Raw genomic sequence first — 26,154 nt, forward strand, 5'->3', positions numbered from 1 at the left:
AGCGCTCTGTTATGATGACTGTCGGTGGTGATCTGTTATGATGACTGTCGGTTGTGCTCTGTTATGATGACTGTCGGCAGCGCTCTGTTATGATGACTGTCGGTGGTGATCTGTTATGATGACTGTCGGTTGCGCTCTGTTATGATGACTGTCGGTTGCGCTCTGTTATGATGACTGTCGGTTGCACTCTTTTATGATGACTGTCGGTGGCGCTCTGTTATGATGACTGTCGGCGGCGCTCTGTTATGATGACTGTCGGTTGCACTCTGTTATGATGACTGTCGGTTGCACCCTGTTATGATGACTGTCGGTTGCACTCTGTTATGATGACTGTCGGTTGCACTCTTTTATGATGACTGTCGGTGGCGCTCTGTTATGATGACTGTCGGCGGCGCTCTGTTATGATGACTGTCGGTTGCACTCTGTTATGATGACTGTCGGTTGCACTCTGTTATGATGACTGTCGGTGGCGCTCTGTTATGATGACTGTCGGCGGCGCTCTGTTATGATGACTGTCGGTTGCACTCTGTTATGATGACTGTCGGTGGCGCTCTGTTATGATAACTCGGTTGCACTCTTTTATGATGACTGTCGATGGCGCTCTGTTATGAGTGTCGGTGGCGCTCTGTTATGATGACTGTCGGTGGCGCTCTGTTATGATGACTGTCGGCGGCGCTCTGTTATGATGACTATTGGTTGCACTCTGTTATGACGACAGTCGGTGGCGCTGTTATGATGACTATCGTTGGCACTCTTTTATGATGACTGTCGGTGACGCTTTGTTATGATGACCTCTCGGTTGCACTCTGTTATGATGACTGTCGGTTGCACTCTGTTATGATGACTGTCGGTGGCGCTCTGTTATGATAACTCGGTTGCACTCTTTTATGATGACTGTCGATGGCGCTCTGTTATGAGTGTCGGTGGCGCTCTGTTATGATGACTGTCGGTGGCGCTCTGTTATGATGACTGTCGGCGGCGCTCTGTTATGATGACTATTGGTTGCACTCTGTTATGATGACAGTCGGTGGCGCTGTTATGATGACTATCGTTGGCACTCTTTTATGATGACTGTCGGTGACGCTTTGTTATGATGACCTCTCGGTTGCACTCTGTTATGATGACTGTCGGGTGCACTCTTTTACACCTCTCCGCGTGAAGCCCCGCCCACTCCTTACAATGTCGCGGCTGTAGACAGGAGCGGTGACAGACGGGAGACGTCACATTCTGGTGACACTGAACAATCAGCGCTAAACATCATTATTTATATTATAGAAAGTGACAATAAAAATGTAATAAAATCAGGAAAAAAAAATAATTTTACCCAAATACATAAAATATAGAACAGTGTAATGAACCTTCCTGTCTGACCGGTGATGTCTGCGCCATTATAACTTGCAGCAATTCCAGAAAAAAAAGCATCAAAAAACCAGAAGAGGCGACTATAATGGAGTCTGTACGAGGCGCTGAAGGAATCAACTCCGGTCTAGTCACTTCAGCACTGAACCATCTAGATCGGAAGTGATAAATGAGAATCACAAAAAATCACCTCCGATCTAGAAGAAAGCCACTGTAAACCCCACCTGACCCCACATAGAAACTTCCCCTCATCCAGCACCATGACAACCAGCACACAGAGTCCTGCATACACTGAGGCCCCTGATCATGTGACCCCTGACTCCTCCCCTCCTGTGACCTCATCACAGGTCCTGTGCACAGAGCTGCCATATATGTGAAGTTCGGCTCTGCGGGTGGAGGTAGGTGCTGGAGATTCCCCATTATTGGACCCAAGGGACAGTAATCTCTCCAGTCAGGGCCGGCTCCAGGTGTCCGTTGGCCCCGGGTCATAACACAATTCATGATGCACAGATACAGCAGAGAAATGCAAGTGTAGTGCATTGCCAAAGAGTTCACTTAGGGTACCGTCACACACTGCCATTTCGATCGCTACGACGGTACGATTCGTGACGTTCCAGCGATATCGTTACGATATCGCTGTGTCTGACACGCAGCAGCGATCAGGGATCCTGCTGTGAATCGTACGTCGTAGCAGATCGTTTAGAACTTTCTTTCGTCGCTGGATCTCCCGCTGGCATCGCTAGATCGGTGTGTGTGACACCGATCCAGCGATGCGTTCGCTTGTAACCAGGGTAAACATCGGGTTACTAAGCGCAGGGCCGCGCTTAGTAACCCGATGTTTACCCTGGTTACAAGCGTAAAACTAAAAAAAAAAAAACAGCACATACTTACATTCTGGTGTCCGTCAGGTCCCTTGCCGTCTGCTTCCCGCACTCAGTGACTGCCGGCCGTAAAGTGAAAGCAGAGCACAGCCGCTGTGCTTTCACTTTCACTTTACAGCCGGCAGTCACTGAGTGCGGGAAGCAGACGGCAAGGGACCTGACGGACACCGGAATGTAAGTATGTGCTGTTTGTTTTTTTTTACGCTGGTAACCAGGGTAAACATCGGGTTACTAAGCGCGGTCCTGCGCTTAGTAACCCGATGTTTACCCTGGTTACCCGGGGACCTCGGCATCGTTGGTCGCTGGAGAGCTGTCTGTGTGACAGCTCCCCAGCGACCACACTATGACTTGCCTACGATCACGGCCAGGTCATATCGCTGGTCATGATCGTAGGTAAATCGTTTAGTGTGACGGTACCCTTACTTACATGAGTGATATCAATAGCTCAGAAATCGGACAGTATAGTCCTCCGTACAGTATAATGAGCCCCATATATTGCTCCATACAGAATAATGAGCCCCACATATTGCTCCATACAGTATAATGAGCCCCATATATTGTGCTATACAGTATAATGGCCCCATATAATGCTTCATACAGTATAATGAGCCAAATATATTGCTCCATACAGTATAATGGCCATATATTGCTACATATAGTATAATGGACCTATATATTACTACATACAGTATAATGGGCCGATCTATTGCTCAATACAGAATAATGGGCCCCATATATTGCTCCATACAGAATAATGAGCCCCATATATTGCTCCATACAGACTAATGAGCCCCATATATTGCTCCATACAGAATAATGAGCCCCATATATTGCTCCATACAGTATAATGAGCCCCATATATTGCTCCGTACAGAATAATGAGCCCCATATATTGCTCCATGCAGTATAATGAGCCCCATATATTGCTCCATGCAGAATAATGAGCCCCATATATTGCTCCATACAGAATAATGAGCCCCATATATTGCTCCATACAGAATAATGAGCCCCATATATTGCTCCATACAGACTAATGAGCCCCATATATTGCTCCATACAGAATAATGGGCCCCATATATTGCTCCATACAGACTAATGAGCCCCATATATTGCTCCATACAGAATAATGAGCCCCATATATTGCTCCATACAGAATAATGAGCCCCATATATTGCTCCATACAGAATAATGTGCTCCATATATTGCTCCATACAGAATAATGAGCCCCATATATTGCTCCATACAGAATAATGAGCCCCATATATTGCTCCATACAGAATAAGCCCCATATATTGCTCCATATAGAATAATGAGCCCCATATATTGCTCCATATAGAATAATGAGCCCCATATATTGCTCCATACAGAATAATGAGCCCCATATATTGCTCCATACAGAATAATGAGCCCCATATATTGCTCCATACAGAATAATGAGCCCCATATATTGCTCCATACAGTATAATGAGCCCCATATAATGCTCCATACAGAATAAGCCCCATATATTGCTCCATATAGAATAATGAGTCCCATATATTGCTCCATATAGAATAATGAGCCCCATATATTGCTCCATACAGAATAATGAGCCCCATATATTGCTCCATACAGAATAATGAGCCCCATATATTGCTCCATACAGAATAATGAGCCCCATATATTGCTCCATACAGAATAATGAGCCCCATATATTGCTCCATACTGAATAATGAGCCTCATATACTGCTCCATACAGAATAATGAGCCCCATATATTGCTCCATACAGAATAATGAGCCCCATATATTGCTCCATACAGAATAATGAGCCCCATATATTGCTCCATACAGAATAATGAGCCCCATATATTGCTCCATACAGAATAATGAGCCCCATATATTTCTCCATACAGAATAATGAGCCCCATATATTGCACCATACAGAATAATGAGCCCCATATATTGCACCATACAAAATAATGAGCCCCATATATTGCTCCATACAGTATTATGGGCACCACGTAGCTCTCCATTGAGAATAATGGGCCCCATATAATGCTCCATACAGAATAATGGGCCCCATATAATGCTCCATACAGAATAATGGGCCCCATATATTGCTCCATACAGAATAATGAGCCCCATATATTGCTCCATACAGAATAATGAGCCCCATATATTGCTCCATACAGAATAATGAGCCCCATATATTGCTCCATACAGAATAATGAGCCCCATATATTGCTCCATACAGTATAATGAGCCCCATATAATGCTCCATACAGAATAAGCCCCATATATTGCTCCATATAGAATAATAAGCCCCATATATTGCTCCATATAGAATAATGAGCCCCATATATTGCTCCATACAGTATTATGGGCACCAGATAGTGCTCCATACAGAATAATGAGCCCCATATATTGCTCCATACAGTATTATACAGCTGGTTCATGCAGCTTTACATGAACACCCGAGCCTTACACTATGGCCGGTCCGAATAACTAAAGCAATTGTTACCACCCACCTCTCGTGTCTCCCCTTTTCCTCATAGTTTGTAAGCTTGCGAGCAGGGCCCTCATTCCTCCTGGTATCTGTTTTGAACTGTATTTCTGTTATGCTGTAATGTCTATTGTCTGTACAAGTCCCCTCTATAATTTGTAAAGCGCTGCGGAATATGTTGGCGCTATATAAATAAAAATTATTATTATTATTATATATTATTATGTGCACCACATAGCGCTCCATACAGAATAATGGGCCCTATATATTGCTCTAAACATTAAAAAAATGAAATACTCACTTCTCCTTGCTGGCCGCAGGTCCGGACTCCCCAGCGTCACCATCTACTGGCTCTCTGCACTGTGACTTTTCAGTGCAGAAGACGCCGCAGTGGACAAGCAGGGAGACGTAAGTATTGCAAATACTAGGGCCCTGAGCAAGCGGGGTGGGGGTCCATTCATGAGCACAGGCACCGGGCCCCTTAGCGCGTTCAGTGTCCTCAATGGCCAGTGGACACTGGCCCTGACTTCAGCCCAGAGACTTTTTTGGGGTTTTGTTGCCAATTTATAAGAATCATTGTTATGTTCCTTTTACACTGATAGATACGAGTCAAATATGAAAGACGGGAACCAAGGAAACCTGAATTACTCTCATAGTACAGGGCCCACACACAGTATAATGTTCCCACAGTACTGACATACCCAATTTTATGTTATATTTTTGTTTTTCATGAAATATATAAAAACCAAAGCAAAAATGCTAAAAAAATCCCCATCATATCCAGAGAAAAAAAACACCGCACATGTGTTTTGTTACGGTTCAAAGAATTGTGATGAATAAACAAATGCTCACACGACAATTGAATAAACTAAAATGAATTTACTTAATAAAAGATAATAAATATAAATAGTCACTCAAAATAACACATAATCAATAAAGTCATAAGTCATACATTACATTAGCATGGTAGGAGTTCATCACTGATCATCCAGGAAGCAAGAGACCCAAGCAGAAAGTGTCCTCTCTCATCCAATCTTTTCTGTCTCTGTGTCCCCCATCTCAAGCATATCTCCCATTTATATGTTAAAAACCACCTGGCATCCCTGGGGGCTTTAAAACCTCAAATCAACATATGTAGGCCTAGGAAGATCTCTCATCTTTGAAGATAAGTGTAAAGTGTACACTAAATGTAAATTCCTTTGTTTAGACTGAACATTTGTAAAAATTGACATGTGGCTGGACAAGTTTTCAATTAGCTTTCTGCTATACTCTTTGAAAATACATATATACTGTATATTATATAACAAAATCAATCAATATCTCTATCATTCGTATTAATTAATTGGAGTGTTGAAATCATATTAAAAAATATATAATACAACACAACATGGAGACATTGGCAACAGATATCTCCTGTCTTGTTCTTACAAACAAGCTTTTCTAAAAGCCTCAAACTTCTGTGTGTGAATCAGAGCTGAGATCTAACGTGATAGAAGATTACAGTGCGGGGAAGACGGGAAGCCTTCACATAGACGGCCGGTGGTGATGGAGTCAGTGACGGACTCTGGCCAAATCTGTTTCTAGAGCCGTAGTAGAAGATGAAGATGTCGTCCTCATCATGAAGTAGTTATTTCTCCTGTCACGTGTAATGAATATCTCCTGCAGTATTGCTAATGCCGATTCCAGTGTCGGTAAATGAGACGAGAATTAGCGTTATGGAAGATAAGTCTATGAGAAACTTATTCAGCTGCCGACTGCTTTTTGTCTGTGGCCTAAAATATATAGTAATTATACTGTATTGTTATATTATATAATTGTACTATTACACAGGATTTTTATGATGTTGCATCGGCTCATCTTCTTCTCATTCAGGTCTCTATAATATCGGATCCTCTCAGTGACGATCTTCTGTATAAGAGAATATTTCTTAACTACACATCAAAGATGGATATGGACAGAGACAAGATGGCAGAGAGGATATTACACCTCACCCTAGAGATCCTCTTCCGGCTTACTGGAGAGGTGAGAGATTCTGATGACGTCACATTACATCATTCTTATCTATGGGAATTACAGACAGAACTGGAGAGGTGAGGACTCTGGAAATGTCTGTAGTGAGATTTATTAATGTGTCTCCATAACCAGGATTACACAGTAGTGAAGAAGACCTCTAGTGAGCGCTGTCAGGACCCTGTGTCTGAGGGATGGGGAAGACCCCTGAGCCCAATCATGGGGCCTCCACCTCACCCCGTGATACATGAGGTCATCAATGACCAGAAGATCCTAGAACTCACCTACAAGATGATTGAGCTGCTGACTGGAGAGGTGACACTGCTGGGAATGCTGGGACATTATATAGTAATGCTATGAAGGGATCGGGGGATGACGGTATCATTGTATGTGTCAGGTTCCTATAAGGTGTCAGGATGTCGCTGTCTATTTCTCCATGGAGGAGTGGGAGTATTTAGAAGGACACAAAGATCTGTACAAGGACGTCATGATGGAGGTTCCCCAGCCCCTCACATCACCAGGTAATAGGCAGGACTAAATACACACGGCCTATAATTATCTGTATGTAAAGAATGAATTCAGTCCCTGTATGTGTTTCCTCCAGATCTATCCAGTAAGAGGACAACACCAGAGAGATGTCCCCGTCCTCTTCTTCCACAGGACTGTAAACCAGAAGATCCCAATGTTCCTCAGGATCATCAGGTAGATGGAGAGAAGGTGTCATGAGATCTCCCCTATGATGTGTAGGCGGCTGTGAAGGTCTTGTGTTCAGTCTTTGGTTTATCCACCAGTATTATATGTGTTATACTTGTGTAATGAGAATGGTGGAGATGGCAGGATTAGAGCTGATCATAGATGTGACTTCTCCATCTCTCTGTGACTTTTACAATATTTGTTTCAGGATGAAGATCTGACCCATATTAATACTACAGAGACATATGTGAGGGGAAATGAGCGGTGTAAAGAGGAGATTCCTATATATGACTACCCAGGTGAGTAGTAACCACTAAATGCAGAGAAGTCACAGATTCTTCTCATTCACCGAGTGTGGCTGCTTTATCAGTTCTGTATTCCGGCCGTATCACAATCATGGGATCATAATTTTGCCTCTAGACCGCAACATTGTCCACCTTCCTAAATTAGAAGATGCTGACCCTTATCTGCCCAGGTCTGTAAACTACAAAGGCACATACGTAGAATGTGCTGACAAGTTAGAAAGTCACTTCAAGAAAAATATTACAATGGGCATGTAAGAGAAAGCGGAGGGTAATGATGCTGTTGGCTTCTTAGAACCCTGATATATTATTGGATGAATCTCCCTTCTCTCCCTTCTGAGCTGCTGAATGTGCTCATATGGTCCCTACAAGACCAGGTCTAGTCTTTCTGACCAAACTTTGCTTTTATGATCAACAACATTAAATGTAGAGTGAGGCCAAGTCTGAATTTCTGTCCAATAACTGCAGAGTTTCCCTTTACGGAGACTTTTCAATTTCTTTTAAAATTCATTAACTTCAAGGAAGATTGTGAAAAACTACATAGAAACCATTACACCTGTGCCATGATATATCTCTACCTGTGCGTGGCTGATGACTGTAATGTATGTGTTGGCTTGAGCCCTGGTTTCATGGATTCATTATTACATTATGTAATACATTACATTACATTATGTTTTCATTCCTAAGGAATTCAAATTCATGCACAATCTCTTTTGAAATGGGGAGCACTAATACTGTCACAATTCTTTTGTCTGGTATCCCTGGTCCAGGGGCTCTTTCCCTGTCTCTAACACTAGTGGTGCCCTAGCTATCCCTTTTCCCTGGATTACTTCTAATGGTGAAGATGCCAGTGCAATGTACCTTGCTGAGCTCCTGAATCCGCCCTCAATCTATTCCCTCACTGCCACTCAGTAAAGAGGGGAGCAGTAATTTATGGTAACACACCAACCAGACTAAGAAGGTAATACATACAGAGATAAAGGAAAATACCAATCATACAAATATGCACTGACAGACAACAGAGAAACACCGAACCGAAGGGGAAAGCCATAGAAAAAGTGGATTTGCACACAACCAAAACCAAGCAACAGTCTTTAGCTAAATGCTCAAATGCCTTCCCAAAAAAACAAAATTCTACCAACTCTTGAACCATTCTGCATGAAGCTAACTCTGGAAATGCCTGCTTGCCAGAGGCCAGTATGAATTGGAGAGGTGTTACAACTCTGTTGTCAGGAGTCCCAGGACCAGGGGCTCCTTCCCTGTCTTGAATGCTAGGTGTCCTGATTAGTTCTGATGGTGAACATGCAGGGCGACATACCTTGCCTTAGCTCCTAAATCCACTCTCAGTCTGTATCCTTCCCCCACCCAGGGAAGAGGGGAGTAGTAGTGTACCGTAATACACCAACCAGACTAACAAGGTAATACAAACAGGGATAAAGCAAAATACCAATCATACAAATATACACATAACAACAGAGGTAACACCAGGGTGTAGAGAATGGGGTTAAACCAATGTAGGAGAAGAAAGGGAATTATCATACACTCAAAACCTAGCAACAGTCACAGAAAAATCCACCAACTGCCTGCTCTAATAACCACCAACAACGTCCAGCCATGCAGCTTAAGCTATCTCTGACAATAAGTGCATACAAAGGGCCCAGTTTATATAGGATATGGGAGTGGCTAACAGTGCATAGCTGAGAGCCTTTATGCAGGAAAGCTTCCAGGATCTCTCTACTGAGCAGATTAACCCCTGTATTGCTAAAAGAAAGTTATACTGTTTAATATGAAGGTTTAGTGCTTCTAATCTGTGCAGGAGTAGGAGAAATCAGATGCTGCGGTCTTTTGGTTCCTCTTTGTCGCGGTTTACCTGTGACAAGAGGTAAGTGGTTAACACTGAACAGCTGAGAGCATCACCCAGGAAAGCTTCCAGGAGCTATCAACTGAACAGATGTACTGCTAGAAGAACCCTACACCATTTAGTATTTGTCATGATCCAGACTGGATTTTGAGTCCTGTCTTCCCTTTTCTCGATCTGATCATGTCAGGGGTTAACCTTTCTCAGCCTCAGTCTGGTTTCAGGTTTTGCTATTTATCTCTTTTGCATCCTTCAGGCGGTGTCAGTTATAGTTCTGCCTACGGCATGTGTAGCTGACTGGTTTATCCTGACTTGTCCTGCTGCGTTAGCTGCCTTAACCCGTGTCTCTGTTTTCCCCAATCCCCATCTTGACTCAGTGTTTCCCTTTTAAGTGTTTACTCCCTGGTTTGACTTGGTTGTATCGTGTCCTGCTTCTGCCTTCTGTCTTAGGCTAATCTGCTGTTGACTGTTACTGACCCTTTGGCTTGTCTCTGACTCTGTGTTTTGTCTATTCGTTTGGTACTGCGCTACTGACTATATCTACCCTGCTTGTTTGACTTTCCTGCTACCACCTAGTGGTAGCCTCGCTGCCGCACGACGGGCCTGCTTTGTCTTCGTGCAGTCCTCCTTTCACTCTATAGACATCTAGTGGAGCTTGCACCTTCCTGCATTGCAGCAGCACGACAGTATGAAGGGGAAGTGCTTCTAGTCAGTGTAGGAGTAGGAGAAATCAGATGGTACAGTCTTCTGGCCTCTTTCTGTCGTAGTAAACCCGTGACCGTTCCCCTTCCCCCTAACCCCACCCGAGGGACCTCAGGGCCGTGTTTATCAGGGTATGCCACGTGAAAAAAAAAACATATCAACCTGACCACATGAACGTCAGATATTTGTACCCACATCCTCTTTTCAGGACCCAAACCCTTCCAGTGTATTAAAGTGACCGATGAACCATGCCAGAATCAACCATCTTAGCAATCTGAAATTCCAAATTTCCATCAACAATGAGCATAGATGGAGGTAGTGGTGACAGTACAGAGGACCCAACATATTTTTTGGGTAGAGACTGGAGAAACACATTATGAATCCTAAAAGTGGGCAGCAAAGCAAGGCGGAATGCTACGGGATTGATAAGGACTGATGAACCTGGGACCCAGTTTCCAAGAGGGAACCTTAAATTTAATGTTCCTTGAGGACAACCACCCCATGTCACAAACACACAGGTCCGGACCCATCAAAGTCTCCGATCAGCCACTCTCTTGTATTTGGACCCCATATTCTTCAAATTATTAAGAGCCCCTTGCCACACGGACAAAATAGATGATGAAAATCATTCTTCTTAAAGTATTCCTGAAGACCAATTTCTAATTCAACTAGAGGTAAATAAGTAGCCTAATCCTCCTGATTCTCAGAAACAACACCTAATGTAATTCCCAAGATTCCATTTAACACGTTAAGTTTGCCTATTAGACTGTGGATGAAACGTTGAAGAAAATGACAGATGGATCCCCAAACAAGCGCAAAACACCTTCCAAAATTTGCAAATAAATTGCACCCCTCCGATCAGAAACAGTATTGATAGTAATCCCATGTAATTTTACGATCTCTCAGATGAAAATTTGTGCCAAGTGGTCTTCGCTTTAGGTAAAACAGGTAGCGCAATGAAATGTGGCATCTTACTGAATTTGACCATCACCAACAAAATTACAGTATTACCTGCCGACACGGCTAGATCAGTAATGAAATCTACCAATAAATGAGTCCAAGGTCTACTGGGAATCGCCAATGCTTGGAGAGACCCAGACGGATGAATATGAGGGGTGTTAGAATGTACACACACACTGCAGGCAGCTACATACTTCCAAACATTCTGATGCACCTTTGTCCACCAAAAATGCAGAGTAAGGAGATCTGTGGTGGCTTTACTACCAGGATGTCCAGCCAAGATCGAATCACAATGATTATTTAAAACACAAACAGCTTACCTAAAGGACAGACAGCAGGGGTGTCTCCCTGAGACTCTACAACCTATTTCTCAAAATTGAACCATATAGACGCAATAAACACTCCTTTTTGTAGCATTGGAACTAGATCACAATTATCTCCACCCCAAAGAAAACAGCAAGATAAGGCATCTGCTTTATGTTCTTCCTCGGCATATATGTAATAGAAAAGTTAAATCTTCTGAAGAACAATGCCCATTTTGCATGTCTAGGTGTCAGGCGTTTCATCCATGATTACCATGACTGGATGAACTGACTTCTCCAGAAAATGACGCCACTAGTGATGAGCGAGTATACTCATTACTCGAGATTTCCCGAGCACGCTCGGGTGTCCTCCGAGTATTTTTTAGTGCTCGGAGATTGCGTTTTCATCGCCGCAGCTGAATGATTTACATCTGTTAGCCAGCTTGATTACATGTGGGGATTCCCTAGCAACCAGGCAAACCCCACATGTACTTATGCTGGTTAACAGATGTAAATCATTCAGCTGCGGTGATGAAAACTAAATCTTCAAGCACTAAAAAATACTCGGGAGGACACCTGAGCGTGCTCGGGAAATTTCGAGTAACGAGTATATTCGCTCATCACTAGACACCACTCTTCAAAGGCCCACTTGATTGCCTAGAGTTCACTGTTCCATGTTATGTCATAGTTCTTCCCAGTGGATGACAGTTTTCTAGAAAAATATGCACACACACCATTTACCTGGAGATGCACTCTGCGACAACACAGCCCCCACCACCACTTCAGACTCATCAACTTCTACAATAAATGGCTGAGTGATGTCAGGCTGTATGAGAATCGGCACAGATGCAAAACAATCCTTCAAGAATTGAATGCCTCCGTGGCTGGACTGGACCATTTGGAAAAATCTGTCCCTTTCCTGGTCATATCCATCAGAGGTTTGGCCACTATCGAAAATATTTTGATGAACTTACGGTAGTAGTTGGCGAAACCCAAAAACCTTTGTAATACCGTCAAATTCTTAGGATGATACCAATCCAGTACCGCCCGGACTTTCACCGGATCCATGTGAAAACTGGTGGACAATAAAACATTCTAGAAAAGGGATCTCCTCATCCGAGAACTTACATTTCCCTGGTTTGACAAATAATTTGTCTCTGAGTATCTGTAAGACCCGCCTGACATCTATCTGATGTTACTCAAGATCAGGTGAATAAATTAATATGTCATCAAGGTAGGTAGATTTGTGGTAATCTATCAGATGACTAAAGATGTAATTTACAAGATGATGGAAGACGGCAGAAGCATTTTTCAGTCCCAATGGCATCACAAGGTTCTCATATTGTCCCTCAGGTGTATTGAAAGCTGTTTTCCACTCATTCCCCTCTTTTATACGAATGAGATTGTATGCCTCCCTGAGATCCAGTTTAGAAAACCATTTTGCTCCTACAATCTGGTTAAAGAGGTCTGGGATGACAGGGAAAGGATATGGACCCTGGACTGTGATGTGATTGAGTTTGCGGAAATCTAGGCTGCGGCGTAACCCTTCTTTTTTTACCATACAAAGAAAAACCTGCAGTAACGGGCACACTGCAGCAAAGGGGGATGAGGATGGTCTGATATGATCCTTTGCCAGACTTTCCGCGATATAGTTCTTCGTGGTCTGCCTCTTTGGACCACAGTTATAATATAGTCTGCTAGACGACATGAGTAAAATACTTCTGGCTCAAGAGTGTCCAAACACCAGAAATTGAAGCAAAAAACACAAAATATGTATATAATAAAATACTAAATCTTATTTTAGACATAAAGTATATCATATAAAGGTAAGTATCACAGAACAAGTAATCAGAATAGAGCAAAAGATTAGGTTAAGGGTGCACCTCAAGTAATGGCACCCCAAGGACAAAGGCATGGAAATGTAGCTATCTCATGTAGCCCAAACAGGGATCGGACTCTGCCCCCTGAGGAAGCTGTTGTGAAATGCGCGTAGGGGCGCATGGGTATCCCTATGGACAAGGATATGGGTAAGATCTACAGGTGGTCTCATGTCTCTTTCACTGTTTAGGCTATACCAGCCATATGGCTGCTAATTGATAAAATGGGACCTTACTTCTTGAGACTTATGTGACCATTTAGGATAAATAGTTTATGGATAAAACTACGGTATATGCACTGGCACTTTATTTTAATCTGATCCCTGTTTGGGCTACATGAGATAGCTACATTTCCATGCCTTTGTCCTTGGGTTGCCATTACTTGAGGTGCACCCTTAACCTAATCTTTTGCTCTGTTCTGTTTGCTTATTCTGTGATACTTACCTTTATATGATATACTTTATGTCTAAAATAACATTTACTATTTTATGATATACATATTTTGTGTTTTTTTGCTCCAATTTCTGGTGTTTGGATACTTTGATGGAGCTCCATAGGATACCATCTAGTGTGGTCCTGGTATATAATAATTTTTCTTGGACTAATTTTTGGTATCATACTATGATATCTGTATTTGAGATATTGTGTTTGGCTCAAGAGTGTGGAGTCAACGGCGATTTTGGGTATATGTCTAGACAGAGTATGTGGTTTTAAGCCCCGAACCTGCACGAATCCAGCGTCAATCAAGTTAAACCCTGCCCAACTCATTTGACGCAGCAGTACAATGGGTACGGCGGTACGGAAAAGGGGCCTTGTTAGCTAAAACTGATGTTGAAACGGCTTTTCGGTTGCTGCCGGTTCACCCGGAAAGCATTCCTTTGCTGGGTTGTTTTTGGAATGGTGGGTTTTATTTGGATAGATGTTTGCCTATGGGCTGTTCAATTTCTTGTTCATTGTTTGAGACGTTTAGCACTTTCCTTGAATGGGTGGTTAGGGACGTTTCTGGAGTTCCTTCCACTATTCATTATTTGGACGATTTTTTGTTTATAGGCCCACCGGATTCTGACATATGCAAGAATTTGTTGGCTACTATGGAATGGATGGCTGGGCTATTTGGCGTTCCGTTGGCAAAAGATAAGACTGAGGGACCGGGCACGGTTTTGAGTTTTCTTAGCATCCTTATTGACACGGATGCAATGGAATGTAGGTTGCCTGAGGACAAGCTTTTGTTGTTGATACAGGAAGTACGCAGGTTGGGTCGTTTGCGTAAGGTGACTTTGAGGGAGTTGCAGTCCCTGTTGGGGCGTTTGAATTTTGCGTGCCCATTGGCAGAATATTTTGCCGCAGGTTGTCATTGGCGACGGCTGGAATCAAGGCAGCTCATCACTTTTTTCGTTTGACTAAGGAACATAGGGAAGATTTACTTATTTGGCAGCGTTTTTTATCAAATTATAACGGTAGATCGCTGATTCAGTTGGAAACGGTGAATGACTTTGATTGTGAAATTTACACCGATGCGGCCGGTTCGGTTGGATACGGGGTGTATTGTGGAGGTCAGTGGAGTGCTGGTTTGTGGCCAGAGGGGTGGAAACAACAAGGGTTGAACAAAAATCTTGCACTGCTTGAATTGTTCCCCATCGTGGTGTCACTGATGATTTGGGGTGACATTTTTGAAAACCGTAAGGTCAGGTTTCACTGCGATAATCTTAGCGTAGTCCATATTATCAATAGTCTGACTTCTTCCTCCCCCCAGGTGATTAGATTGGTTAGGGAATTGGTGTTGCGATGTTTGGAACTGAATGCTTACATTTCTGCGGTACACGTGCCGGGTGTGCAAAATTCTATAGCGGATGCTTTGTCTCGTTCACAGTGGGAGCGTTTCCGGGAGCTGGCGCCGGACGCGGAGGCCTCAGGAGTGGTATGCCCTTCTCATTTGTGGAAAGTTGTTGTGGACGAGGAGGTCGGTTGATTCAGGCCTCTATCTCAAGGTCGATGTGGCTAGCTTACAAGGCCGCTTGGAGGATTTGGGAAAGCTGGTCGGGTCAATGGGGAGTAGTGGACTCTGATAATGAGAGGACGATGGCGGTTTTGTTTTTGGTGGGTAAAGCAGCAGAGTGGGGTTGGTTGTTTTCCAAAGTAAATAAATTCATGGCAGGTTTGGCTTTTGGTTTTAAGCTTCAGGGTGCTGCTGATGTTACCAAGAATTTTCTGATAACACAGGCTCTGAAGGGTTTTCGCAGTGGGAATGTTAGCATTGACAAGCGCAGGACCATTTCGTTTAGCACGTTAACCCGGCTGGGTGACGTAGCTGGGAGAATTTGTTGCTCTCATTTCGAGGCTTCCTTGTTTAGGTTGGCTTACTCTTGGGCGTTCTTTGGGGCCTTGAGATTGGGGAGCTGGTGTCACCGAACAAACGGAGGGCAGGAGGTCTGTTGGCAGAGGACGTTGAATTTTGGGCTTGAGGTATTTTTTTTTGTATTCAGCGTTCAAAAACTGATAAGTATGGTAAAGGTAAGCGGGTGGTGTTAGGCAGGGTGGATGGTTGTTTGATGTGCCCACAACGTTGCTTGGAGGAGTATTGGGGCCCGTGGTCCGTTAGATCGGGCCTGTTGCTTTGTCACCATGACGGGACTTTTTTGTCGCGATTTCAGTTTTCCATGGTTTTAAAGAAGGCTTTGGCGGAGTTGGGTTTGGATTCTGGATCATACGGGTCCCACTCTTTTCGAATTGGGGCTGCTACAGAGGCCGACTGTTTGGGCTTAGGAGCTGAGGGGATTAAACGGATCGGGAGGTGGAGTTCGAACCGTTACTTGACCTATGTACGTCGCTAGAGGTTGTTTTGGAGTTTCATTGAGTTATGCTGGTATTCAATTGCTATTCTATTTTTCAGGTCGCCTCCCGTTATTGACGTGGATTTTTGGACACTCGTTCGTGTACTGGGGTGCGTTGCGGGCGGACGACAGGCCGGATGGTAGGCAGTTGGGTTTTTGCTGGGATGCTGTAGTGATTCGCTGGTTGGGGTTCCGAGGTATAGTTACATAGTTATTAAGGTTGAAGGAAGACTATATGTCCATCTAGTTCAACCCATAGCCTAACCTAACATGCCCTAACATGTTGATCCAGAGGAAGGCAAAAAAAAACCATGTGGCAAAGAGTAAGCTCCACATTGGGGAAAAAAATTCCTTCCCGACTCCACATACGGCAATCAGACTAGTTCCCTGGATCAACGCCCTATCAAGGAATCTAGTGTATATACCCTGTAACATTATACTTTTCCAGAAAGGTATCCAGTCCCCTCTTAAATTTAAGTAATGAATCACTCATTACAATATCATACGGCAGAGAGTTCCATAGTCTCACTGCTCTTACAGTAAAGAATCCGCGTCTGTTATTATGCTTAAACCTTTTTTCCTCCAAACGCAGAGGATGCCCCCTTGTCCCTGTTTGCTATGGAATAGGATGTTGCCTGAATTCTCCCGGGCCGCGCGTTTGGATAGAGCTCCGGATATTTTATTGGTGCACTTGGGGGGGAACGATTTGGGTACGAAACCGGTTAGGGAGTTGATTAGAGTCATACGTTTCGACCTCTTGCGCTTGTGGGTCTCTTATCCGGGAGTTCTAACGGTTTGGAAGGACATAGTGCCCAGGAAGCAATGGAGGTTGGCTCGATCTTTTAAAGGCATTAACAGGGCCAGGATAAAGCTTAACAGGGCCGTGGCGAAGTTTGTATCCAGGAATGGGGGCATTGCAGTGAGACATTATGAGTTGGAGGCCGGGGCTGGTAATTTTTGCAGAGAGGATGGGGTGCACCTGAATGACATTGGTATTGATTTGTGGGCGCTCGCACTGCATGAAGGGGATCGAGAGGACGTTGGCTGTGGTGGGCCACTCACGAGCCTGAGGTGGTCAGGGCTGTTCGTGGTTGGCGGGGGGTGGGGTTCTTGGAGTTGGTGAGGTTTTTATTGGAGAAAGGTCAATTAGATGGGGTTGATCTGGCTTGTGGTTACGGGCTCTGGACGGGGATTGTCCTTGGGAGCTTTGGGGTTTTGGTCTGCCTGAAAAGGGTTACATGGTGCCCTCGAGCTGGTGGTCATGGCTGAGGGTAAAAAAAGTGTTGGTTAAAAATGGTTGGGGCATTGTTTGCCTACTTATATGATGCCAGATCTTTTAGCTCCAAGAACCCTCCCCTCAAGTTTTTCAGATGTTTTGTATAATTATAATTTATGTTTTGTTTGTTAAATAAACTGGCCGCTGTGGCCAAAACTTTCCAAAGAATTTTATGTGTTATGTTTTTTATTTCCTTATTAGCGTTAAGTGGGGGTGGCGGAATTTGGCTTGGTTACAAGTTGAGGGCTTGACAGAGTGGTGGCAGGAAAAATCCCCAAATGGGCTATACGCGGTCATGAGGAGTGAAGATGTAACTTACAGTAAATCTTGCAGGACTCCCATAAAACAACAAACTTGTCACGCCCCCAGAGAACCTGTCAGGCTATGCAATTTTAGGCTCCACTATGGATTGCTTGAGAGTCACAGTCCGCAAACCTGATGTGTTAGGGTCCTGCAAAACTACAGTACGTAGACCTGCCACCTCCAGGCTGAGTTGTTGAGCCACGTACATTGCTGAGCTTCTAAATCTGCCCTCAGTTTGTTCTCCGCCCACCCACCCAGGGAAGAGGTGAGTAGTAGTGTATGGTAACACACCAATCAGAATAAAAAGGTAATACATACAGGAATAAATGAAAATACCAATCATACAAATATGCTCTCACAAACAACAGAGCGAAACAGCAGGAGTTAAGGAAGGGGAAAACCAAAATAGGAGGAGAGGATTTGCACACAAGCAAGTCTTTAGCTAAATCTACCAAACACCTTTTTGAACAGCAAAACTCCACCAACTCTTTAACCATGCAACATGAAGTTAACTCTGGCAAGACCTGCTTGCCAGAGGCGAGGCAAGTATATATATATATAGGGGAGGGGAGGGGACAACACTGAACAGTTGAGAGTATCAAGGCATGTAAACTTCGGGAGCTCTCAGCATTGTTAGAATAAACCTGCTCCATTTAATATGAAGCTGAAGTGCTTCTAATCAGTGCAGGAGAAGGAGAAATAAGACGATGTGGTCTTCTGGCTCCTCTCGGTCGTGGTAAAGCCTTGACAAATACTTCTTCCACTCTTCTGGTCAGGACTCATAGGAGTTCCAATGGTCCACCATAAATGAGTGCAGCACCTTTTTAATGTTGGATTGCTCCTCGCGTACATACATTGTTGTTTTGGATGTAACATGTTGTGTTATTTTATGTCTTTGTTTACAGGTTAATTCTGTATGATAGTTTGATCTTGGTGGGATCAGTCTACCTCGCTTATCTGATTCTGTAATTCCCTGGTAGCCTATAAAAAAGGTCTCCATTGCCTCTTCCAAATGCTGAGAAACAAATTTAATACCCCTCAGCTCTGCACTATTATTAAAAATTCTCTTTGAATATCTAATATTTATTCTTGAAACTCATCTGATAGAAAATTCTGGCCCTTAAAATAGTTTAGATTGCCAAGAGCCACCGAGCCCCACACTTTAACTCCCCATAGAGAGGTTTCACCACTGTTTACTTATTTTTACTGATGAAGACTGTAGTAGTTGCTAAAATACCCTGATTTAACCATTTCCTGTAGCCTGTTTTGTGTTCCTAATCAGGTCCAAATCTGATGCGTGTGACTTTGCGGTGATAACTTTGGAATTCTTTACAAAGGATAATAGGAAACAAATGGACCTTACAAATTACAACGGGTATTGTCGGATTCAAGAAACAATATATCGTTGTAAACTACTGTCTGTGCACATGACAGGTTAAGAAGGGAGGAAGCGCAATTTAGCTAATTGAATGAAGATCTTGATGGAATAGTTTGCAGACACAATGTATAGGAGCACTGTTTGTGGTCATATGGCAGCTCAAAGATGGCAAAGAGGTTTGGCACTATGTACTCAGTATTCCAGATCCCAGGGATTGCCTTGCTCATCATCCTTTAATCAAGCTACAGGGATCTGGACTAAGGGTACCGTCACACTAAACAATTTAACAACGATATCGCTAGCGATCCGTGACGTTGCAGCGTCCTGGATAGCGATATCGTTGTGTTTGACACGCAGCAGCGATCTGGATCCTGCTGTGACATCGCTGGTCGGAGCTAGAAGGCCAGCACTTTATTTCTTCGCTGGATCTCTCGCAGACATCGCTGAATCGGCGTGTGTGACGCCGATTCATCGATGTCTTCACTGGTAACCAGGGTAAACATCGGGTTACTAAGCGCAGGGCCGCGCTTAGTAACCCAATGTTTACCCTGGTTACCAGTGTAAATGTAAAAAAAAACAAAAACTACATACTTACATTCCGGTGTCTGTCCCGCGCCGCTCTGCTTCCCTGCACTGTCAGCGCCGGCCGGCCGTAAAGCACAGCGGTGAAGTCACTGCTTTGCTTTACGGCCAGCCGGCGCTCACAGTCAGTGCAGGGAAGCAGAGCGCCGGGGGACAGACACCGGAATGTAAGTATGTAGTGTTTGGTTTTTTTCTTACATTTACACTGGTAACCAGGGTAAACATCGGGTTACTAAGCGCGGCCCTGCGCTTAGTAACCCGATGTTTACCCTGGTTACCAGGGGACTTCGCATACTTGGTCACTGGAGAGCTGTCTGTGTGACAGCTCTCCAGCGACCACGCAGCGACGCTGCAGCGATCGGCATCGTTGTCTAGATCGCTGCAGCGCCGCTAAATGTGATTGTACCTTTACATAGAGACTGCTAGGTTTTGGCCACTGTGTTACCTGCTGTTCTGTTGTGTGAGATGCTAAATAGAAAAATCAGGTAGCCAGGTCAGAACCAGGAGAGCAGAGAAAATATGAAAACAGACACGAGTAGTCCGTAAACGGGCCGGGACCACAACAGGAAACAAATTTACAAGACGGGTCTTGAGCACAGAGGACTCAACCAGCAGAGAACAAGGCTGTACTGGCAGATTCCAATATGCAATATGCAATATGCTTCGAGCTTTAGTAGGGTGTGGTGCTTTCCAATTTGTTTATGTAGGGAGCAGATTACTTCAGCTGGACAGCACACACTCTCATACTGCCAAACTGGAAGGTAATGCAGGCCCCAGGCACTCTAATCTTAGTGGCTGGACTGAGCCTGCGCCGCCCTAGAGCTTCTGGCTCCAACATCTCCATTACCATCACTGCCTGCAGAATGAATATGGCATCACCTTTTGACAGAAGCAGACATCGCAGGATCAGATCCCAGATGAGACACATTATTTGCAGAAGCTCTAATATGATTAAATGTCAGAAAACTAGAGCAGTAGATATCCACATAAAGAGTCTCCATTTTGCAAATTATAACTTTCAATGAATTAGCTATAGCTGCAGTGAATATTTTGACTCCATAGTCACGTTCCGGAAATTATCAGACAGTAGATGTTGGATAGTAAAAACAGCACATTTGCCATTTTATTACCAACACATGGTGCCTAGATTGCGTTCCGGAAGACACACACGCTGTAAATTAAGTGGGTTCTTTTCAATATAGTAATGCCAAATACATGGAGGCTAAATGTGGTTTGAGCACACTGCACACTGCTCAGAAGTGAGGGGGAGATTTGACTTTTGGAGAGCGGATATTGCTGAATTTATTTATGGAAGCCATGTTCCTTTTCAAAAGCCTTTGAGCCTCAAATAACGTGGAAACCTCTGTTTTGCAACTGGCAGATGATAGACCTGAGCGAGGACTTGTTTTTTTGTGAAATGAGTAGAAGTTTTTATTGGTATTATTTTCACCTACATAACATTGTTTGGTGGCTTTTTATTTCATATTTGGAAGACCGAAAGAGCAAATAGTTGAACCTCATGCTCTACTGGTTCATTCTGTGAGGTTTTCTACTAGACTGTGAACTGTCATTGTCTTGATGAATAATTCTATATTTTTACATAACTTGCCATTTTTACAGACAGTTTAAGCAGCGATATTAAAAAATATAAAGTTGGAGGATATTTCATTCAAAAAATAATAATTGGTTTTATTCTTGGCAGATGACTGTACCAGGAGATCAGTGGGACAGCTAAAAGCTTTAATTTTTAAATCGGATGATCTTGAAATCCCAAAGGATACAATTGAAGTGAATGCCATTACTCCTGATATACCATCATCCCTTCCCAGCAAAGATCTTTCATCTGTTCCTTTGAAACAAGTCCTGTCTTCTGATTCATTACTGACTACTAAGGAATATCAATGTCACAAATTAAGCATTCAAAAACAAACTGCTCCTAAAGCAAAGAAGCGATTTTCACATTTCGAGTATGGAAATAGTTTTCCCCTCGAAAAGTCTTTTCTTAATCCAATAAATCACACAGTGGAGAAGCCTTTTGCCTGTTCAGAATGTGGGAAATATTTTAACCATAAATGGAATCTTGTTATACATCAAAGAACTCACACAGGGGAGAAGCCATTTTCATGTTCAGAATGTGGGAAAAGTTTTAATAGTAAATCAGATTTTATTAAGCACCAGAGAACGCACACAGGGGAGAAGCCTTTTTCCTGTTCAGAATGTGGGAAAAATTTTAACCATAAATGGAATCTTGTTATACATCAGAGAATTCACACAGGGGAGAAGCCATTTTTATGTTCAGAATGTGGGAAATGTTTTATCGGTAAATCAGATTTTGTTAAGCACCAGAGAACCCATACAGGGGAGAAGCCTTTTTCATGTTCAGAATGTGGGAAATGTTTTAACGGTAAATCAGATTTTGTTAGGCATCAGAGAACCCACACAGGGGAGAAGCCTTTTTCATGTTCAGATTGTGGAAAATGTTTTAGCCAGAAAGCATATCTTGAAAGACACCAGAGAACGCACACAGGGGAGAAGCCTTTTTCCTGTTCAGAATGTGGAAAATGTTTTAACCGGAAATCAAATCTTAATAGCCACCAGAGATCCCACACAGGGGAGAAGCCATTTTCATGTTCAGAATGTGGAAAATGTTTTGTGAAGAAATCATCTCTTTTTTATCACCTAAAAATTCACACAGTGGAGAAGCCATTTACGTGTTCTTAATATGGGAAATATTTTAATTGAAAGCTGTATCTTAAAGGAGTTGTCCACTACTAGGACAACCACTTGTCATTCCTCACGATTGGCCTTGTTAAAATAAAAACACTCATGATTTTAAGACTCACATTCCCAAGGCTCATGTGAGGTTTTTACATCACATGAGCCCTGCGTTCAATCGGATTAACTGTCCTCGCATTTGGACTTGTTGAACATCAACAATAAGACAGGGCTGCAGCTCTCTCCGACTTCTTAATGTTTGATTTGTCTGACGGTTGGGTCAGTGATGCCAGAGCTGATTGGGCGCAGGGCTCACATAACATAACCATGCGCAAATAAAAAAATGAGGGTGTCACTCACCGTCCCATAAAATCCACTTTATTCCGGCTATTAAGACATCCATGACAGGAGAGTCACATGTGGAGGATGGTGGACGACTATTGTTTCATGCAAATGCACTTCTACAGGCCCTTATGGGCCCTAATGTTCTTCCTCAGTATATATGTAATAGAAAAGTTAAATCTGGTTGAGAACAATGCCTATCTTGCCTGTCTAGGTGTCAGGCTTTTCACAGACTTTAGATATAGAAGATTTCTATGATCCGTGATTACCATGACTGGATGAACTGACCCCTCCTGAAAATGACGCCACTCTTCAAAGGCCCACTTGATTGACAAGAGTTCACTGTTCCCTGTTCTGTCATAGTTTTTCTCAGTGGATGACAGTTTTCTAGGAAAATATGCACATTCACACCATTTACGTGGAGATGCATGAAAATAAAAAATAATTTTTCTTTCCTCAAAAATGATTTTTTAGCCTGGAATTTCCTATTTTGCCAAGGGTAATAGGAGAAATTGGACCCCACATGTTGTTGTCCAGTTTGTCCTGAGTACGATGATACCCCATATGTGGGGGTAAACCACTGTTTGGGCGCACGGCAGGGCTTGGAAGGGAAGGTCTTGTGAATTATGTGGTCAAGCTCCCTCCTGTGGTCATGAGTGGTACTTCGGCTGGTTCTGTCTTTCTTTCAATTGTCTTTTTATTGAAAATTTTTAGAATAATATAACAGCTTTCAGTTAAAGTAAGCATAACAGTAAACATAACATGTTATCTAGTTTGAGATATATGAATTACATAGTAGACTAAACTGCTAACTTTAGATGAGGACATAAAGGTGTTAGCATTGAGTCCTACATTTTTGAGCTAGCTTGATTAAACTAGATAGATTAACTTTAATCAATGAATAAAGAAAATATAAAAGGATAGAGATATGAGAAGGAAAAAGCTTGAGAAGGCGTTATTGAAGGAAGTAAATAGAAAGGCAGATGGGAGGGTGGGGGGGGGGAAAGGGTGGGGAACGGCAGTTCCTTGGGACAATTGTGTGCTCATGATGATAATGTAGAGAGAAATGATGAACTAGTTCTAAATAAGGTCCAAGATCTCCAAGTATTGTGAAACTTATCAATGGTATGGTTTATTTTTGAGGCTAGTTCTTCTGTGTGGTAAAGCTGTTCAATCTTGGAATATATTTGTTGTGTGGTAGGTATTGATTTTGAATTCCAAAATTTTGGTAACAGAGAATTCCCCGCTATCAAGATAAATTGGGCCAATTTAGAAGCATTCCCATCATCTGGCCAGATTGGAAAGTTTAGCAGGACAAATTCTGGTTTCAGGACAATACGTTTACCCACTATTTCGTATATGGTAGATTCCAACACCCTCCAGAAAGTGGATAGTATTGGGCAAGACCACCACATATGTTTGTAGCTGCATTCACCTGTTCCGCATCTCCAGCAGTTTAAAGACGAGACACGGCTCCATTTCTGCATTCGATTGGGTGTCACATACCATCTAGTAATAATTTTAAATGAGTTTTCTTGGATGCGCACGCATTTAGAGGGACCATGCGAATGTCTGTATATATGATTGATTTGTGATTCAGAAAAGGAAGTACCCATGTCTTTTTCCCATTTCATTATGTAGGCTCGTTTCAGTGATGTTTCCAGTTTTAGTATAGATTGGTTGAAAGGATACGGGTTGGTGGTAGTTTTCTGGCACATAGTGTTTCATAGGAGGACAGGGACCTATTAAAGTCGACCGAATGGTGACTCTGGCGAAGAAAATGTGTGAGTTTACCGTATTGCAAGAATGTTAGACCTGAGAGACCAGGGATTTTGCGTATTTCTTGTAGGGGAAGAAGGGTTCCATCTTCGCAGAGTTGCTCCAAAGATACGTGCGCCGCTTGGTTGGGCAGTGAGTCTAAAATGTCTATGACTTTTGTTAGTGGAGAGAGGGAAGGGATCAGGGCACTATGAAGTTTACCCCATATCTTTAATGTAGCTAGTGTATGTAGATTTTTTGGTTTAGTTAGAGTCAGATCATTGTTTTGCCCTAATAAAATGGAGCGCAGTGGTAACGGGGACAATGCTTCCTCTATTCTGAGCCACTGTTTGTCTTCTGTGTTTCTGATCCAGTGGATCGTTCTAGATATGTGCGATGCTTGGTAGTATTTTACAATATCTGGTGCACCCATTCCACCCATATCTTTTGGAAGTGTGAGAGTTTTGAAATTAATACGCGGTTTATTTTTGTGCCAAATATATCTAAGAAATAGGGAGTGTATTTTAGCTAAGAAGGAGTAGGGGACCTGGATAGGGATCATATTAAACATATACAGAAATTTTGGTAAGATCAGACTTTTTAGGATGTTTTTTCTTCCTATCCAGGATAGAAAATTGTCCTTCCAGGACCTGAGACATGAAGTCACTTCTACCAATAGACGGTTATAATTAAGAGTGAAGAGGTCCCTATCAGTAGCACATAACTGAATGCCTAGGTATGTTAAACTTTTCTGTTGCCAGGGAAAAGGATATGTAGACTTGATGTAGTTCACCTCTCTGGTTGGTAGGCCTATGTTTAGTAATTCGGATTTTGTTTTGTTCATTTTAAAATTTGATAATTTACCGTAGCGCTCTAGGATATCCATAATGGCTGGCATGCTTTTTAAGGGTTTTGAGATTACTAATAAGAGGTCATCTGCAAATGCTGTTGTTTTATAGTGGTTACCGCATATCTGCATGCCTTCTATGTCTGTGCATTGTTGTATGGCTTGTATGAGGGGTTCTAGGGACAAAACAAAAAGTAACGGAGACAGTGGGCAGCCTTGTCTGGTACCATTTAGGATTTGGAATGAGTCGGTGAGAAATCCATTTATTCTGATTTTCGCTGTGGGGTCTGAATACATGCCCATAATTGCCGTTATTATTGCAGGGGGGAAGCTAAATTTTAGTAAAGTTTCTTGTAGGAAAGTCCAGTCAACCCTATCGAACGCTTTCTCAGCATCTATACTCATTAGTGCAATCGGAATCTTTTTTAGTTTGGCATATTGTAACAAGTGTAAAATTTTATATGTGTTATCTTTCCCCTCTCTACCCTTCACAAATCCAGTTTGGTTTAAGGAGATTAACTGAGCAGTACGCTCGCCACTCTATCTGCCAACATTCTCGCGTATAGCTTTAGATCCAGATTCAACAATGATATGGGTCTATAACTACCACATTGTTCTGGGTCTTTCCCTTCTTTATGAATCAGTGAGATCCTAGCTTCAAGAAATTGGCGAGGCGCCTGCTCACCTCCTTGTAGAG

General features: G+C 42.9%; 1 protein-coding gene across 1 annotated transcript in view; it reads left to right on the top strand.

Annotated features, from left to right (window-relative positions):
• The window catches only part of LOC138666452 (zinc finger protein 850-like), a 132,855-nt gene extending 110,218 nt beyond the window's left edge, over positions 1–22,637 (top strand). Inside the window, exons 16-20 of the mRNA XM_069754676.1 lie at positions 6,855–7,046; positions 7,129–7,252; positions 7,336–7,433; positions 7,633–7,723; positions 21,498–22,637. Of these exons, the coding sequence (XP_069610777.1) occupies positions 6,855–7,046; positions 7,129–7,252; positions 7,336–7,433; positions 7,633–7,723; positions 21,498–22,516 (1,524 nt within the window). The 3' untranslated portion in view covers positions 22,517–22,637. The remainder of the gene's footprint in view (positions 1–6,854; positions 7,047–7,128; positions 7,253–7,335; positions 7,434–7,632; positions 7,724–21,497) is intronic.
• The last annotated feature ends 3,517 nt before the right edge of the window (positions 22,638–26,154 follow it).

Source organism: Ranitomeya imitator, chromosome 2 (genome assembly GCF_032444005.1).
Source record: "Ranitomeya imitator isolate aRanImi1 chromosome 2, aRanImi1.pri, whole genome shotgun sequence".
In the NCBI taxonomy this organism is placed as follows: Eukaryota; Metazoa; Chordata; class Amphibia; order Anura; family Dendrobatidae; genus Ranitomeya; species Ranitomeya imitator.